We start from the raw sequence: 17,238 nt of genomic DNA, 5'->3' as shown, positions 1-17,238 counted from the left end.
CTGCGCGGTGGAAGCAGGCAGGAAGGCGGATGATGCTGAGGCACGAGGGAAAAACAGGATTAGGCACGGCAACATACACACGAGGAGATAATACACTAAAGCAGGAACACAAGGATCGGTCAGAAACATAAGACTACCACTCTAGCTGACGGAACGATCTGACAAGGACTGGGAGGGAAGCCAAGGTTGATATACTGCAGGGCTGATGAGTTGATGTATAGGTGTGTAGCTACTAGTAGGTGAAACAGCTTGGCAGCAATGAGCGAGGCAGCAGCCGGGAGAGTGAGTAGAGACACCACGCCCACGCAAACACACACACACACACACACACAGAGTGAAACAGACGGGGGAATACTGGAAACACACCATGGCTGTGACAAGTCATATGGTCCCTATTGGTTTTTCGACATTTTTTGACCAGTATGACTGTGAAAAAGGTCTTAAATTACATTCTATGTGGTATTAAAAATGTCTTAAAAAACAGTCATGCTACTGTACATGCTACTTGCGACTATATGGGAAGGAAAACTGGATTCTGTTTTTTAAATCCTTTAAGTAGTGAAGACCTTGTTGTTCTTTAAGTGTAATGTAGGCTCCATTTTTAAGGTGGTGTACATGTTAAGAGGAATAAACTTAAAAGAAATCATGTGCCTCTGTGTCCTCTGGTGTCCTCCGATGCTCCAAATGGCGTCTGCAAGATTTCACAGACCGGAGGAAAACAACCAATCAGAGCCGAGCTGGAGTCTGCCGTCTCTGAGCAGCTGTCAATCACTCGCAAACTCTGATCAAACGGTCAAACTAGGCAGCGCTGATCAAATATGAATCAATATTCTGTTACTGTAATGCCTATTTCTCGCCTTGAATGTTTTCAGGAACATCTTGTAGTGTACTGTTTAGCTGTAAAATGAGAAAGTTTGTGACCCAGTAGCCATGTTGAGATCAGTTGAGGAAATACCAAGCACCGCCCACCAACCGGAGCACAGCCAATAGGAACGTTCTTTCTGAACTGACCTGTGATTGGCCAAAGTCTCCTGTCACGGGCTAGATTAATTAAAGCTTGAAAACAGAGCCATGAGGAGGTGCAGAAGTCTAGTTATCTCTCAGAACACTTGAATTACAATATGCTGAAAGGTTAATTATGGAATTGTTGCCCAATGAAGCCAAAAATATTCTACCTACTGCAGGTTTAAGTAAAAGTATATATTAGAATTTTACTCAAGTAATATTCCAATAGGTGACTTTAACTTCCACTAAAGTCATTTTCTGGGTAGATATCTGTACTTTTACTCAAGTGTGGCTTGCAAGTACTTCATCCACCACTGTTAAAAACACAGCAGGAACTCTGTTGTGTGTGTTTGATCTCCTAGCTAACCCCCACACCATGCTTTCTCCCCTGCAGATGACCTACCTGCCTCCCCCGTGGGGAGAGTGCGAGTGGAAGGCTCTGGAGTCTGGCTTCTTCCAGGTCTACAGTGTAACCGCCTGCAGGATCGACTGTGAAACACGCTACATTGTTGAGAACTGCAACTGCAGGATGGTGCACATGCCTGGTAAGCACCACTGCTGGAGCTCAGCACACAAAAAAAAGATGTGTATTGACCATGCACAGACCAACAGGAGTTTTCTGCAAGGTTGCAGTATTTATGTGAGATTAAACTGCATTGGGAGGCCTCATAAGGATATCACAAATCAATACTGGATTAGGTGTTGCCGTTACAAAAAACCTGGGATTATATGTCTGGCAGGGAATAGGGCCTGCGCCTCATATATTGTTTCTACATTCATCCAACTATTGACTGATTTCCTCCTCATTCAATCTTTTCCTAGGTGATGCTTCTTACTGCACGCCTGAGCAGTACAAAGACTGCGCTGAGCCTGCCCTTGGTAAGTCTGCATATACACACAACCTCATGAGTCAAGACGATACACACACACACGCTGTATTTTCTGGTTTACATATCATTATTTGCCGAGGCAAAGGATTAGGATTATCTTTTTTTTCTCTCCTGTTGATACAGAGCTTTAATGCTAAACCTGCTTTAAAGATGAGCAACACCGCCGAGAATTTAAAGCTTGAGATGAGCAGCTACAAGTACAGTATATCATCATCAATGCCAAAGCGCTGTAGTAGGAAAAAAGTCTACTTTGAAAACGGGTGATAGATCCGTCCTCTCTGTCCATCATTATTTAAAAAGGAAACTGCACAGTGAAGCAATAACTCTATAGCCCCACAACCGGTCTACTAACGAGGCTATAGCACTTCCAGTCCGTCCGATAAATGGTGGAAAGTATCTTTGTCACTACTAAACTTTCTGATTTATCAAGAGAACAGGGTTCATCTCAATATTTCCCCTTTTGTGTGAAGAGCTCATCAAGTCTGTAACCAACATCAGAGCAGACGGGGACTGCAGTGTTAGAGTTCAATTTAATGGTTGGCTGGTCAGATAGATAATGGGTCATATTTCCTGCATTGAGCTAAATTAAACAGCCATGAGGTTTTTGGCAGCCTTTGCTCCATTCCTCCACATTCAAGATTTTAAATTCGCTTTGTCAGTTTTATTAAATATTGTCTCGTTCAGCTGTTTTAAGATATTGAACTGAATGTCTTTGTTGTGATAAAAATGCCCTAATGTCTCAGTGTAATATTTTACATTTTGCCAAAGCCGAGAGAGCGAGAGAGACTCATGAAATTCAGATGAGGAGGGTTCTTTGTGATTTTATCTAAATTAGATTCCTTGAAAAGCGTTTAAAAGTCAAAAGGGTTAGCCTTCCAAAGCAGCGGCATCATAAAGAGATGGTTTCTTATCTGTTTCCTGTATTTGATCACCACGTTAAAGGTTAAAAGGAAGGCTGGAGCCTGTCCCAGCATGCACTGGGCAAGAGGTGAGGTAGACGCAGGGCACACACTTTCTTTACAGTCACACATAAAAGGTTGGTTCACCCAAATTTCAACAATATGTCTTTCCATAACGATCCCGTGGTACATCATAATAATTGAGTGTAAACATTTTGGACGGCGCTTAAAGGAACAGTATGGGACATTTAAGGGGATCTATTAGCAGAAATGGAATATAATATTCATAACTATGTTTTCATTAGTGTCACCGTAGTTCTCCGACACGCTTGTGAAACTGCGGTAACATGAGCAACAAAGTGAAAAACCGTGGAACTGCCAAACGCCGTCTGACTTCCGTTGCTCCTAAAGTAATGTTATTATGGTAAGGATGGCCTCTGAGCGAGGCGAACGGCGTTACCACGGTTTTCCACCTTGCATCTCACATTACCGCAGTCTTGGAAAGGGAGGAGTGAGCGGAGGGATACCCAGTTGGTTGCAATCTCTAACCACTAAATGCCGCCAGATCCTGCACACCATACCTTTAATGTGCATTTATTCTGCTCCGTTAAAGGGGGTACACCACACGCCATAGATGATGTGCTCCTCTGTGAGAACGGTGATTGGTCAGCTTGTGTTTTCTCCTATACAAATTCCTGATGCCTGTAAAGAATACATGAAAGGGAAATTTCGCCACCTTTTATGTGGATGTCCAGTCAGTGTTGAAAGTAGATGTAGTCAGTTGAAGCAATAAATTCCTCAGTGAAAGCTGAGAAAGCTGAGTCCTCCTGCTCGTGGAGCCGTGCCAACAGTGCCTACATGTACCAGGATGCATTGCCCTCAAGCTTCTGACGCCCGGAGGGTCCCCGCTGGCCATGTCCTCTTGCACGGCTCATGCTTCCTCAGCCGCAGCCTTGGCCTCTCTCCGCTGCATTCCTTCGACCGTATACTCTGGCTCGAATAAATGCGGCTGAATATCCGAGTCAGCCAAAACACTGTGAAATGTATCCTCGTCCATAACATCCTTTTTCGCTGTTGGAAACGTAGCTCGTTTTCAATACAAGCACTACGTCACTGTTATGTCGACTGCGCTGGATGCAGGAAGAACAACAGATTTTGCAGCTATATATATCACACACTGAGGAACTTATTGCTTCAATCAATTACATTTACCAACACTGATTGCATATCCACACAAAAAGAAGACTCTCAGTACTCTTCTTCTTTTCATTAACACCCATCTAACAAAGCCATTACACTGCAGACCTTCTGTTCACCGTAATCTCTACTCGAGTGACTCGTTGCACGTAAACACAGTGATTGCACAGCGGTAGTCTCCTATTCACTAATGAGACAAGGCGAAATAATGTTATAAGTTAAGTTAAGGATGTGACTCCAGGTCTGTGAGTATGTGTGCAGCCCACCGTCGCTCTGTATCAGGAAATAAATGAAAGGCTTGTAAACACAGACACAGTGGGGGAACGAAATTAATGATCGTGTACATCCTTTTAGTGTTGCAATGGTGAAATCAACAAATCAGAACTCCTGCCTAGAAATCCAGCTTTAATTATACTCTGGTATTTTCAGACTGGGTCCTCTGCTTCCTTTGGGATTCTTTTTTTGAAAATGTATTTATGCACACTGGGTCCAGGCAGGTTTTTTCCCTTTCAAAACAGTCGTGAAGAATTCCAGTCACCTCTATGTTATTATTGTGGAGACAGAAATTATGACCGAAACTGTCCGAATGAGAATGATCTAAATGAGAAAATATTATAAATAGGCTTTATGATTAAAGAGCACCACTAAAGATTTATTTTCTTGCATAGTAATTAAGACATTTTAGCATACTATAACATACTATTAAGTAAAACCCCTGTTAGTCATATTAGCTCTAATATAATCTACATGTTTGATAATAAAAATCAATGAAAACTAGGGCTGTCAAAGTTACCACGATAATAGCGCGTTAACGCAAATTAGTTTACCACCACTAATTTCTTTAATGCATGAACACAACTTTTGATTTGTAGGTTGTACCTGGCTTTAAAGCTAGAAACTAGAAACTAGAAAACCCAAGGAATCCATTGGTACCAACCATGTCATACTAGCTTGTCGCAAAGGAGGTTAAATAACGCTCCAAAGTTATGCTAAATTTTGGCAAGGAAAAACTGGCATGGTCATGTTCAAAGGGGTCCCTTGACCTCTGACCTCAATACATGTGAATGAAAATGGGTTCTATGGGTACCCACAAGTCTCCCCTTTACAGACATGCCCACTTTACGATAATCACATGCAGTTTGGGGCAAGTCATAGTCAAGTCAGCACACTGACACACTGACAGCTGTTGTTGTCTGTTGGGCTGCAGTTTGCCATGTTATGATTTGAGCATATTGTTTTATGCTAAATGCAGTACCTGTGAGGGTTTCTGGACAATATTTGTCATTGTTTTGTGTTGTTAACTGATTTCCAATAATAAATATATACTTACATTTGAATAAAGCAGCTTACAGTATTTGCCCACTCCAATGTTGATAAGAGTATTAAATACTTCACAAATCTCCCTTTAAGGTACATTTTGAACAGATAAAAAATGTGTGATTAATTTGCGATTAATCGCGATTAAAACATTTAATCGATTGACAGCCCTACATTTTATTATAGTTTTATTTATTTTTTTGTAATTTGGGTGGACTGACCCTTTTAAAGGCTATATACCCACATGGTAACCGAAGTGGTAGCAGTGGTAAGGCTTTATGATTAAAGAGCCCCACTTAAGATTACTTTTTTTGCATAGTTATTAAGAAATGATAGCCTACTAGAACATACTATTACGTAAAAATACTGTTAGTCTTATCAGCTCTAATATAATCTACATTTTTGATAAATAAAAATCAATGAAAACATAAACAATACATTAATAATGAGTTGATTCAAAAGCATACTAAGTAATGTATGACCTTATCAGCCTTCAGCTGTTGGCCAGTGGGAGTTACAGCAACATCACAAAAATGTCTCTCCTCCTACGCCAGGCTCTCTGCTATCTCCCACTGAGACGAAAATTATTTCTTGAAAACCAGAAAGGTACAAAAACAATGTAGCCAGGGGCAACAAAACTTTCAGGCAGGCAGCATAAAGGCTGCAGGCTCCCACACCGTAAAGGCATTCAGTGTATTACAGCAATGTGCCATTAACGTGCACTCAGTATCACATGTTGCACTGTGTGGTGCAGCAGGAGAGTAGAAAGGCTTTGGTGCTAATTCCAGACAGCTCTTTTCCTCTCTTTTCCCATGTAATTGGCTTCATTTTTGGAACAGTAAGGCTTTCACAATCCCAACACACACTAACACACACACGCACACACACACACACACACACACACGCACACACACACACTAACTCAGTTTGGATCACTGAATGCAAATTAATTCTTGTTTTAAACTCGGTGCCAATTTGCTATACCCACCAGAGAACATTTCACTCAGCAAAGTTTGATTGGGTTTTTCTCTCTCTACAACTGTGTCACTCAAGTTTTGGAGACGGCACTGAAAGTGCTTTTTGATCGGAGACAGCTGCATCCGTTCAACTCTGAACCACTTGCTTATCTCGTCGTTTGCCTTTGAGACAACAGAGACGGTTTATAATCACACTCCCAGACAGAAAACACAATTATTTCCAATTTATGTTATAGCGTCTAAACAGAAGATTCAACCTGCCAAAACAATGTTGAATAAGTGGTTAAATCAAATGTCTACCTCTCAGACAGATATATATTAATACTTTTTTGCCTTGACATTTAGAAAAAACTAAAGTTAACAAATGGTAATTTGATCTTTTAGATTTAAATGTGTGAGAGATAACGAGAGAGGGCGGTGGACAAAGGTGAGGGGCTTAGAGAAAGAAATCAATCATTTGAATGCACAAGGCCTTGCTCCTGTGTATCCAATAACGTCTCATTTGAATAAAAATAAGAGACCACTGAGAAGCCATATTGAATTTCCGCTAGCAATTACGTGACTGTGTGGCCCCACCAGCTATTAGTGCGCCGTGGGGGATCGCTGCCTGGTGCTCTGTGATCTGCGGGTCTGCCACAGAGCTGTCTCCGTGAGAAACTAAAGGTGCACTCATTTGAGTGCAGATCTCTGCCAGGTTTGTCTGCAACAACCACTGCTGTAATGTTTGATTGAATGAATGCAAACAACCAACCATTGTCAAACCCCCCCCGTCTAGACTGCAAGTGTAGTGTTTGATGTGTTTTTCACTCGCATGTCTCACACAACAGATACGCTCTGATTTTAATTTATACAGATGTCTGCACCGGCTCTGTGCAAGCACGCGTCTCAGTTAAGTCTCACGGGCGTCACCGTGACTTGAAGAATCACTGTGTCTCAGCAGCGGCGATGCACTAAAAGCGTATGCTTGCCGCATCCAGAAGTGGCGCGAGTTTCCGAACGGCCAAAGTGACGTCACATCGTCAGACACAGCCCTACGCGGGGGTTCACTGCGGCAGGTATTCGCCTGTCGCCTGGACGGGCGGAGAAAATGGAGAATGTCAGTTTGCTGCGAGGAGAAACCGGAGTATAAAAGATCCAAACGTTTCCTTGTCATGATTCCACAATAGCTCATATCCGTGCTGAAAGTATAACCAAAGCTTAAGAGTAGTGAGTGAGGTAGGGATGCACCGATCCAACTTTTTCAGTCCCGATACCAATAATTGGGCTTTGGATATCAGCCAATAACGAATACCGATCTGATGTATTGAGGTCATACACAAGCAACTTGGTAAAAAATCTTCAAAATTAACAGGAACCCGTTAAAACCTTAACAACCGTTTTAATGCAGCAACAAATTGGTCAAAACTTAAAGAGGAATTTAAAATTACTGTCTATAATGTGTATAGAATATTAACATAAAAGTGAATTGAATGTATCGGCCCCATTGTCACCGATACCCGATCCAACTGTATGAGTCGGTATCGGCCTGATATCCGATCCGGTATCGGTGCATCCCTAGAGTGAAGAGTCAGCAGTCAATCAATGGCAATATCAAACAGGCAATAAAAAGGTGTTTTGAGAAAGTGTGTCCTTGAGTGTGCAGCCATAAATGATGATTTGGTGCAGCAGTATGCAGGATTAGCCGTGGACAGACACAGAGATGCACATCAATCTCATTATCTCCTGGCAGAGATAATAAGCCTGATACACTCTCCTTTACATTCAGAGAATATTGAATGGATGTATAGGATTTTTAAATCCAGAAAGAGACGTTTTTGGTAGTGAGAATCGACTCTGCAATCTCTGGTGAAATTAGAGCTCTATTTAAATTTTGCAGCTCCATAAATTCATTTTAAGAAAGTGATTTGTGAGGCGTGTGAGCAACCTCGGCGCCGGAGAAGCTTTTGATGGAGCTATATTTGAAAAGCCTGTGTCGCTTAACATTACCGTCACTGTGAGGGAGTTGGTGTTGGCTGTGGGCTTAACACGAAATCATCCACTGCATTTTAGTTTACTTTTTTTTTTTTTCCCTCTCTGAGTCAAACTGCCAAAGCAGAGCCGCGAATAGAGGCTGGCATTTCTGCATCAGGACTTTGTCTCTGTCAGGGTGAAGGCTGTTTTCACGGATGCTGCTCGAGGGCGTGTTTGTGTTTGGCGCTTTATATTCTGTGACTTTGACAATGACATTGACTTATACTGTCGTTCGGGCTTTTATGGAGTAAACATCCGCACGACTCAAGGCGCAGTATGAATGGGGCCATGTGTGCGATCGTGTGTGGTATTCTTATGCTTGTGTTTATAGGTACAGTATAGGTTTCCTTATTAATCTGGAATCTGACCTGTTTTCAGAAAACAGGGGTCAGATATACGATTAAGAAAAGAGGTGCAAGACGTATTATCCTGTGGCTCTCAGAAGATACACAAGCCTGACGCTTTGAGCTAAAAGCTGCAGAAGCCTCAGGACTGTTAGTTTAATGTTTATCAGCTGTGAGAAAGCATTGACGTACAGCTGGCACTAACACAGTGGCTAATTGAAAGTAATTGGCTGTGATGGGTATATGAACCATTATCATAATTTAACATCATATTATTTCAGATTAGTAAGAAAAAAAAAATATATATAAAAGAACAATCATTTTAAGCCCTGATACATATTTCTATAATGGCTACAAGTCATGACTACTTTCATTACCAATTCATGTTTTGATTAATTTCCCAATAAACTGAATTTTTAGTCTATAAAATGACAGAAAATAGTGAAAAATGCCTGACGCAATTTCTTCAAATTGTTCGTTTTGTCCAACTAACCTGATATATTAAATTTCCAGTTATAGAAAACTCACGTTTGAGATGCTGGAACCAGCAAACATTGCCTGTAACTTATGAACTGTAACTGTCTGGATTTTGTTAGTCCATATAAGCTACGCCAATCTGCGTCTCAATTGATTTTCCACCATTTTGAATTGTGTCCAAATCAGATTTTTTGCTTCTCCTACAAATTTTGAGCAATTGTCACCAAATTTGGTTCAGAACATCTCAGGACCAAACCAGAAAAAATTCATTTTGATTGTTGATGTTCCATACAGTTTTGCTGTTAGCTCAAATACCGAGGGTAGGGCTTATATTACAATAAATGCCATATCTCCTGAAGGCTTCGTGCTATTCCAACCACATTTGGTGGAAATGTGTAGATATGGTGTCTGAGTGATCATGACAAATTCAGTGCCATTTGACCAATAGGTGGTGCTGTAGCAGCATTATCTGTCTATAAAGGAACGAATCTCAGTCTGTCTATGTATGTATGTATGTACAGTATGCCCTTCGCATATCTCGAAAACTGATCCAAATCCATCCAATCAACTTCACACTTGGCGGGTGCAAGCACCGCAGTTCTCAACACTGCAACTAACCCGTCTGGATGGGCACGCGATCCGAACGGGCACTGCACTAGTGGTTAAAATAGACTAAAATGTGTTGAGAAGCTTATAGTGAATTTACAGTGACCTTCACATATTGTAAATTCTTTTATCTAGTTCATGACAGCATTGTAGTATTTTGAAATACAGTAACTTGTGTTGTTTGTCTGTCATTTATTAACTTTACACTTGCTGAATATATCAAATTTTACCTTTTTTTGTATCTTATACTTTTAATAACATGTGTTTTTCGTTCTCAACAGTGAGCTGATTTTCTCTTTTAGAGATTGTATGATTTGTGCAGATGATTCTCCTCTTGGTATTTTCATTGTATTTAATCATTATTCCAGCTCAGTCTGGGCAGAAGTTCTCCAAATAAAAGGTCTGCCAGTTAGGGGTGAAGGCCTTAGTCTAACTGGCAACATATTTTGGACTGGATAACTGGATATTTTCTGCCTTCAATGTAGAAGTCTCAATACATCTGGGACTATGAAAGGAAAAATATATCTTTGTGTCTAAAATAGCATTTTTTCCCCTTATGTTCATCATCCTCAAACCCATCCTCCCACATCTCGTTCCATTTTACCCCCCAATTTTACGCTTCTACCCTCTCCATCGCCTCCTCCCGCGTGAAGCTAAACTGTCGGCCTTGGAGAGCAGTAACTGCATGTGCAGGACGCCGTGCAACATGACCCGCTACAACAAAGAGCTGTCCATGGTCAAAATCCCCAGCAAGACCTCGGCCCGCTACCTGCAGAAGAAGTTCAACAAGTCGGAGAAGTACATCACGTAAGTAACAAAGTTCTTAACCACCAAATGATACTCTGTCACTGCTCGTAATGTTAGGATTCCTTAATTGCTAGTTGCATAGAATTAATATGAATGTGATATATAGCTTTAAATACATTTACTTTAAACCTACTCATTGAACCAATCAAAACACACAACTGATGGAGGGAAATCACCAATAATCACACCTTTCATGTGTGTTCTTAATTTTCTGATTTTGATTTTACAAAGAAATTTAAGAGAGAAAAAAACTAGGAAATGTTAGCGAGTGTAGCTGATCATTTTTTTAGGCGTTTTTACCGCAATAGTTCATTGTCAATATACCAAGACAGGCAAACATTCACATTTACACCAACCCACGACTTGGAGTCTCTAATTTACCTGATGTGGAGGAAAGCTGAGCATCCAGAGGAAACACACATTAAAAGGGAAAAACATGCAAACTCACCGCAGAGAGGATCTGAGCATCTTTGCTGCCCACATTTCCTCCTATAGCCCTTTTAAATGAAGAATGTAAAGAACTGGAATCTGTGAAAAGCTGTGAACACGCCTGCTCTCCTCCCACACACCGGTTGTGTGTCCTTGGTTGCTCAGCTCGGTAGGAAATGGATGGACTGTTGCTGATTCTGCTGCTTGCCAAGTGATCGTCTGGTGTGGGATTCATTAGGACTGATGCCCAGTTTTGCCTTTTGCAGGGACAACATCTTGGTGTTGGACGTGTTCTTTGAGGCTTTGAACTACGAGACCATCGAGCAAAAGAAAGCTTACGAGGTGGCAGGCTTGCTGGGTAAGTTTTACTCAATGTTAGCGTTAGTTTCCAAACCTGGATCCAGTCTACATTAGTCACCCTACGTTGACTTATAAGATAATTCAAAGATTGGATGGTCAAAGTGAATGTGACAAGTCATCAACAAAATGTTGGCACTGTGCGATGTTATGATTAGATAAATTTGGCAATTGCTTTAGTTCTTTATCAAAGTTTCAGCATCTATAAATGAAAAGAGCAGCAATTAACCTCACCCAACTGTAAAAAGGTCATTGCACTTGCTTGTTTTCATTTTTGAGCTTGTTGCTGTCATTGGTTTTAATATTGACCTATGGAATTGTGCAGAGATGACGTATTTTTGCAAGCCAACCAGGAAGTTAGCATCACCCTGGTTCCCTCGACAAAAAGCCAATGGGATTATTCCATTGGGGTTTTGGATTATTAGAGAAAATAAGCTCTGTGGCCAGTAATAAATGGTCAGTAATAATAATAATAATAGAATAAAACAAAAATATAGCCATTGTTTGTTAAATTTGGCATCACCAGTTGGGTTCAGTTGAGTGCGGTCGTAAAGCCATGGGTAGGGTTTGGTTCCAGGATCAGTTGTGAGCCTCTGCAGAACTCTAACAAGCTGCTGTGATGTGTAAATCTAATGGGCGAAGTGGAGGCACAGAAACACTATGACACAAATTCGAGTGTCATTTCAAGAGCCTGTTATTTTCATATATCCGGACACCTTGAAGTGTCTGCGCTGTGGCCACTTACCTGCAATTTACTATATCTTGCACCACAATTATGTTGTCAGCCAGTCAGAATCAAGTGTTTCCCTTTGCCACGGCATAACGGTGTATAACGTGTTCTGATTTTCCTCTGTGGCTTCAACAGGTGATATTGGAGGCCAGATGGGTCTGTTCATTGGAGCCAGCATCCTCACCATCCTAGAGCTGTTTGACTATGCTTATGAGGTCAGTCTCAAGTTGCTGTTTTCATCCTTTTGTTCTCACATAACTGTTTAAACATCTAATTACGCCCACACATCACTCCTCTACAGGCACTCCCAGCGTTTATCGGCGCAATAAACTTTGATAGCTCTCGTTTTTGGTTTTTCAGTGAAGAGCTAGAGCGTCCGTTGACCATGAGAGCTGACAACAGAAACGTTGATTTTTCCATTAACATTGCTCTACTGTGTGGCTCTCTTTGGAGATTCTTATGCTGCGTTCAGCTGCACAGGGTTCTGACATGCTCATAATAGTCTTTGTCTCCCCTAGGCTTGTGGAAATACACAGAAAAAGTAATTTTCAAGAGATGTTTTATTCTTATTTTAATGGAGTAATGGAGATAAGAAACCCTCATGTCGCTGACATAAGCTGCTCTAAAGCTACTTCTAACAGCTTGCATGCTGAAATAATTGTAATAGTGTGGTTTGTTGCCAGATTTGCCACCTAATTTTTTTTTTTTACTTTTGTTAATTAATTTACCAATTATTAGTTATGCTATAATTTATGTTATTTTAACAGTTTATATTGTTCCTTAAAGGCTCTTTCACTTTTATTTCCCGATCTGCAGGTGGTGAAAGACAGACTACTGGATTTACTGAGCAGAGAGGAGGAGGAGGAGAGTCATGGAGAGGATGTGGTAAGGGCGGCCTTTAACCCCTCACCTGTCAATCTTCTTCACAGAGTGCAGCGTTGAGTGTAATTTCATGCACTCTGACCATGCATATGAAACCTTACCCTATCCTTACCCCTCCACACTAGCACGTAGAAAGAGCAGCCCAGCAAATCTAAGACCGTGTACACACCGACGGTAGCATGCCAATTTGGCAGAAAAAGCTCTGCTCTTTGAAGGAGCTCTCAAAGAATCCGAATGGCATCGAGGACTCTGCCGGGAGCAGCAGATCACCCCGTTAACAAACAAGTGCATGAACATCAAATCTTAGTTAAATCAACAATACCAACAGCTGGAGGGTATCTGCAGGGCAGTCAGATAGAAGTGTCAGGTTATAATGGTGAAAGTATTCAGCTGGTAGCCAAGCAGCAGTGAAAAAGCCACTGATTATCAGTGGCAGCAACCTGCACCCTGCTGAATAAGTATGAATAAATAAATAAACCTGGCGTGCTTTTCCCTTCCAAAGAACCAAAGTAAATTCAAAGTGAATCACTGAGATCAGTAGATTTGTTTGTGCAAAGGTTTCACATTGAGCTTTAGTTAACTTTGACCACTTTGATTTAATTTGTTGTACAACTACAAACCTTAGAGAGGCAGAGAGTCTAAAATGCAAAACGTCATGTTACTGTAGCAGCATATTAAATGGTAAATGGACTTTTGAAAAGTCTTCCGACCACTCAAAGCGCTTTACACTACATGTCAGCATTCAGCCATTCACACACACTTTCATACACTGATAGCAGAGGCTGCCATGCAAGGTGCCAACCTGCCCATCAGGATCTAATCTAAATACTCTTTGACACACCGATGGCACAGCCTTCGGGAGCAATTTGGGGTTCAGTGTGTGCTGCAGCAGGGGATCGAATTGCAGCCCTTCCGATTGCTGGGCTACCATGCTGGGCTCTTCTCTCAGCCACAGCTGCCCCGATATTAGTAGAGTATAGTGTGTAAACTGCTCCATTACAGTCATGGTGTACAGAAGTCGATGGTAAAAGACACATCTTTTGAATAAAACATGTTAGCTTATTGTCCTGTTAATGACTTTAGGAGCCTAAATGCAGTTTATTGATGTTTGATTAAGTAGCAATTAGCAGCAATTTAAGTTCATATGTAAAACAACAGTAATTTACTTGTTTCATTGAGTTAGAAGGAACTGGAAGGAATATTTACACGTTGAAGTAGTTACAGTTTATATTTCCAGTAATGTAATAAGTTAATTGTTTGATTCCTTGCACTTAAAATATGTGGATAATTTAAAATGCAATTAAATGTCATTTATATTACATTTGTAATGTTTGGGAATGGGTACTATGATTGTGGCTGCGCACCGGTAATTTCCTTTCAGTACTCTCGCGGGAGAAGTTTTGGGGTTAATCTTGTGTCAGTCAGGCAAGCAGAGAGTGGAGCCACACAGTTGTTATCTATCGATCGCCGTCACGATTCTCGCTTGAATTGGATAACTTTGAAAAAAAAATGTATGTTCTATTTTTTTCTTGTGTCAAAGTAAACGGTTGAACTTTAACATGATTTTTTGGTGTGGATTATGACGAGGGGAATCGTTAGAGTGTCAAGCTAATAAAGCTGGGGAAACACCAAGACGACATCAAAGAACTAGTGGTGACAAAGGCCGCCTGTTGCGTCGCCTCACGTCGCCTTTGTCTTAGCAAAAAGTTGCACTCGAACACACCGCAAAGACTACAGCCGATGGCCAGTTAGCACATGCGTGAGATGAAATAACTCTCCATTCAACATGCTGAATCGGCCGAAAATCGTAGACATGGGCAGACTAGAGCAGACGTGCGGGACACACCAAGCACTAAGTACTTGGTTAGGTTTAGGAAAAGATCATGGTTTGAGTTTAAATAATCCCTTTCTGGCAGAAAGCCCCGAAGGCAAACTCCTCCCATGTGCGCACTAAGAATCTTTCAATCTTTTTTTCCCAGAGTTCCTGTGACCCGGTGGCAAACCACTCGGAGTCCATCAGCCACACTGTGACAGTCCCCCTGCAGACGACGCTGGGCACCCTGGAGGAGATTGCCTGCTGAGGCCCTCCCCCTCAGAGCCACACACATCCAGAGGCTGCCTCCACTGGGTGGCGCTACATCCTCTGTTAGGGCATCCTGCGGGACCCTAACAGGGGAGGGGAGGACAAGAACAGGGATTGGCCTAAAGACAGCGCTGCGCTCTGTCACACCGCCCTGTCTGAGGCACTAATGGGGATTAAGGAGCTGTCGGCTGGACTTATCAGCCCTCTCTGTCACCCTGCACTGTACTGTGGTGGGAGGGAGGCCTCCGCTGTGCCAGACCTGCAGTGGGTCTGCGTCTCCACATACACGCACACAGAAAATCAGAGACTGGGTGGGACAACCACCCATAAAGGGGGACTCACCCCTGTGCAGCATATCTATGTAACAAACACATTCATATGTCGCTCACTGCCAAATGAACTGTACAAACTTGGTTTCGAACTGCATGCGTCAACCTATCTTGCTCTCTTTGCTGATGCATACGCTGGACTGCAGCTTTACTGTACATGTGTGCCATTTGTCTCTCTCTCTCTCTCTCTCTATCTGCAGGAGAGGCCTGTGACGAGGGCCCGGGTGAGATATCAAACTTCGAATGTACAGATTGAACGTATGGTTGTTTAAAATCATAGTTCAGATGAGACCAATCCTTCGCAAATCTATTCTAATGAGTAATCTATCATTTCTAAGTTAATTACCTTGAAGGGGAAGATGGTTGTGGATGTATGAGTATTACTGAGGAAAAAAAAAAAAACACCTTTGTTCACTGAAAACAGTGAAATCTGAACATTTTGCATATTTTTTTCACCTGTCAGTTCCAGTTTAGTCAGTTTACTAAAAGGCATGTTTGCGACGTGACTCCCGGGGCGTTAAGCTGTTCCCTACAGACATCTTTAAAGGGATGTCATACTCGTACTGTTAATTTATCCGAATAAATGACTGGCTTGTGGCTGCTGCACCTCAACACAGCACCCAGCTAAGAGGCAGAATATGAATTTATTTGCCTGCCAGACAGCAAGTCGTGTACAAAACGCTGCAAATGTGCCCAGAGTGTTGTTGAACCATTATTTCATTAAGAGAATGTCAGGTTGATATTTCAGACAGCTATTATCACTTTATCAAGGGTGGCATCATTTTGTCCTTCGCCAAAAGAAAATGAATCCCCAGGCTCGATGATTTCAAACAATTTTCATGATTATATAAATGATTACAAAAGCACCGGGAGGGTTCAGACAGGATTTGTTTTTAGGATACTGTGTTTGCAGTGATATGGTGTAAATAACTGTGGGTTTTCTTCTCATAAAAACGGGTACCGTGCAGACATGCCTGACGCAGATTTAAAGTAGAAGAATGTCAGTAAAACATCAACTCCAAGGTCCAGAAGTGACTTGTCACCTTGTTTCCTAAAGTTACTCTCAGTAGGTGAGACTGTTACGTGACAGGCAGTAGCATTTTGAGGGTAGCTGAATGTCTAAAAACGAAGGACACACTTTGTTATGAGCACCAGGCTTCCTTTCCAATACAGGTCCATCTGAACCTCCTCGGAAACAACAGTTGCATATATACGGCTTTACACCAAAAGCTTGTGTGAGACTACGTGAAAGATTTAGTGTATCTGAGTCCATGATCATCCTAGCTTGGTCTCTGTCATCATGGTAATGTACATTACAGGTAGGAATGAATTCAAGTGCTTTGTGAGACTATTTGAATTATGATTTCCCATCTGTGGCTCAACCTGCTGTCTGTGTGTACTATCTCATGTTGTGGCTTCAGACGAACACAATCCTCAGCCGACCTGCAGGGGTGCGAGACATGACACAACGTGTCTCGCCTCTCTCGGTGGCATCGACACTGGCTGATTCTTCTCTCTACTTTGGCTTCAATTGTTATCGCAGGACAGCGTTTTCTCATTTTGTGATGCAGCATACAGTGTGTGTTTTTAATGTGAAACAATTAAATTAAAAAGTTGTTTTGCAGCGGTGGCGTCGTGTTGTTGCAAGGCTGAGAAAGGCGAGTTTATTTGTATTGCACTTTTCAACAAGAAGGCAATTCAAACAGCTTTACATAAGACTTAATGTAAAAGAAACACAATAACAAGACTAAGAGTCTACAGCAGTGGGCAACTCCGGGTCTGAGAAGTGAAGGCAATGCTGAAGTGCCTTAAACTTGCATTATTTCTAACAGCCAGCAGGGGGCGACTCCTCTGGTTGCAAAAAGAAGTCTGATTGTATAGAAGTCTATGAGAAAATGA

The 17,238-nt window shown here is 41.7% G+C and overlaps 1 protein-coding gene across 3 annotated transcripts in view; it reads left to right on the top strand.

Annotated features, from left to right (window-relative positions):
• Positions 1–16,963, top strand: part of asic2 (acid-sensing (proton-gated) ion channel 2) — a 393,228-nt gene extending 376,265 nt beyond the window's left edge. For all 3 annotated transcript variants that reach the window (XM_074656269.1, XM_074656268.1, XM_074656267.1), the window contains 7 exons: positions 1,400–1,550; positions 1,828–1,884; positions 10,376–10,529; positions 11,225–11,316; positions 12,181–12,260; positions 12,862–12,930; positions 14,907–16,963. In XM_074656269.1, the coding sequence (XP_074512370.1) occupies positions 1,400–1,550; positions 1,828–1,884; positions 10,376–10,529; positions 11,225–11,316; positions 12,181–12,260; positions 12,862–12,930; positions 14,907–15,008 (705 nt within the window). In that variant the 3' untranslated portion in view covers positions 15,009–16,963. The remainder of the gene's footprint in view (positions 1–1,399; positions 1,551–1,827; positions 1,885–10,375; positions 10,530–11,224; positions 11,317–12,180; positions 12,261–12,861; positions 12,931–14,906) is intronic.
• Positions 16,964–17,238: the final 275 nt, after the last annotated feature.

Source organism: Sebastes fasciatus, chromosome 13 (assembly GCF_043250625.1).
Source record: "Sebastes fasciatus isolate fSebFas1 chromosome 13, fSebFas1.pri, whole genome shotgun sequence".
NCBI lineage: Eukaryota > Metazoa > Chordata > Actinopteri > Perciformes > Sebastidae > Sebastes > Sebastes fasciatus.
Note: the sequence above shows the minus strand (reverse complement) of the source record. Positions and strands in the feature narration are given on the sequence as shown.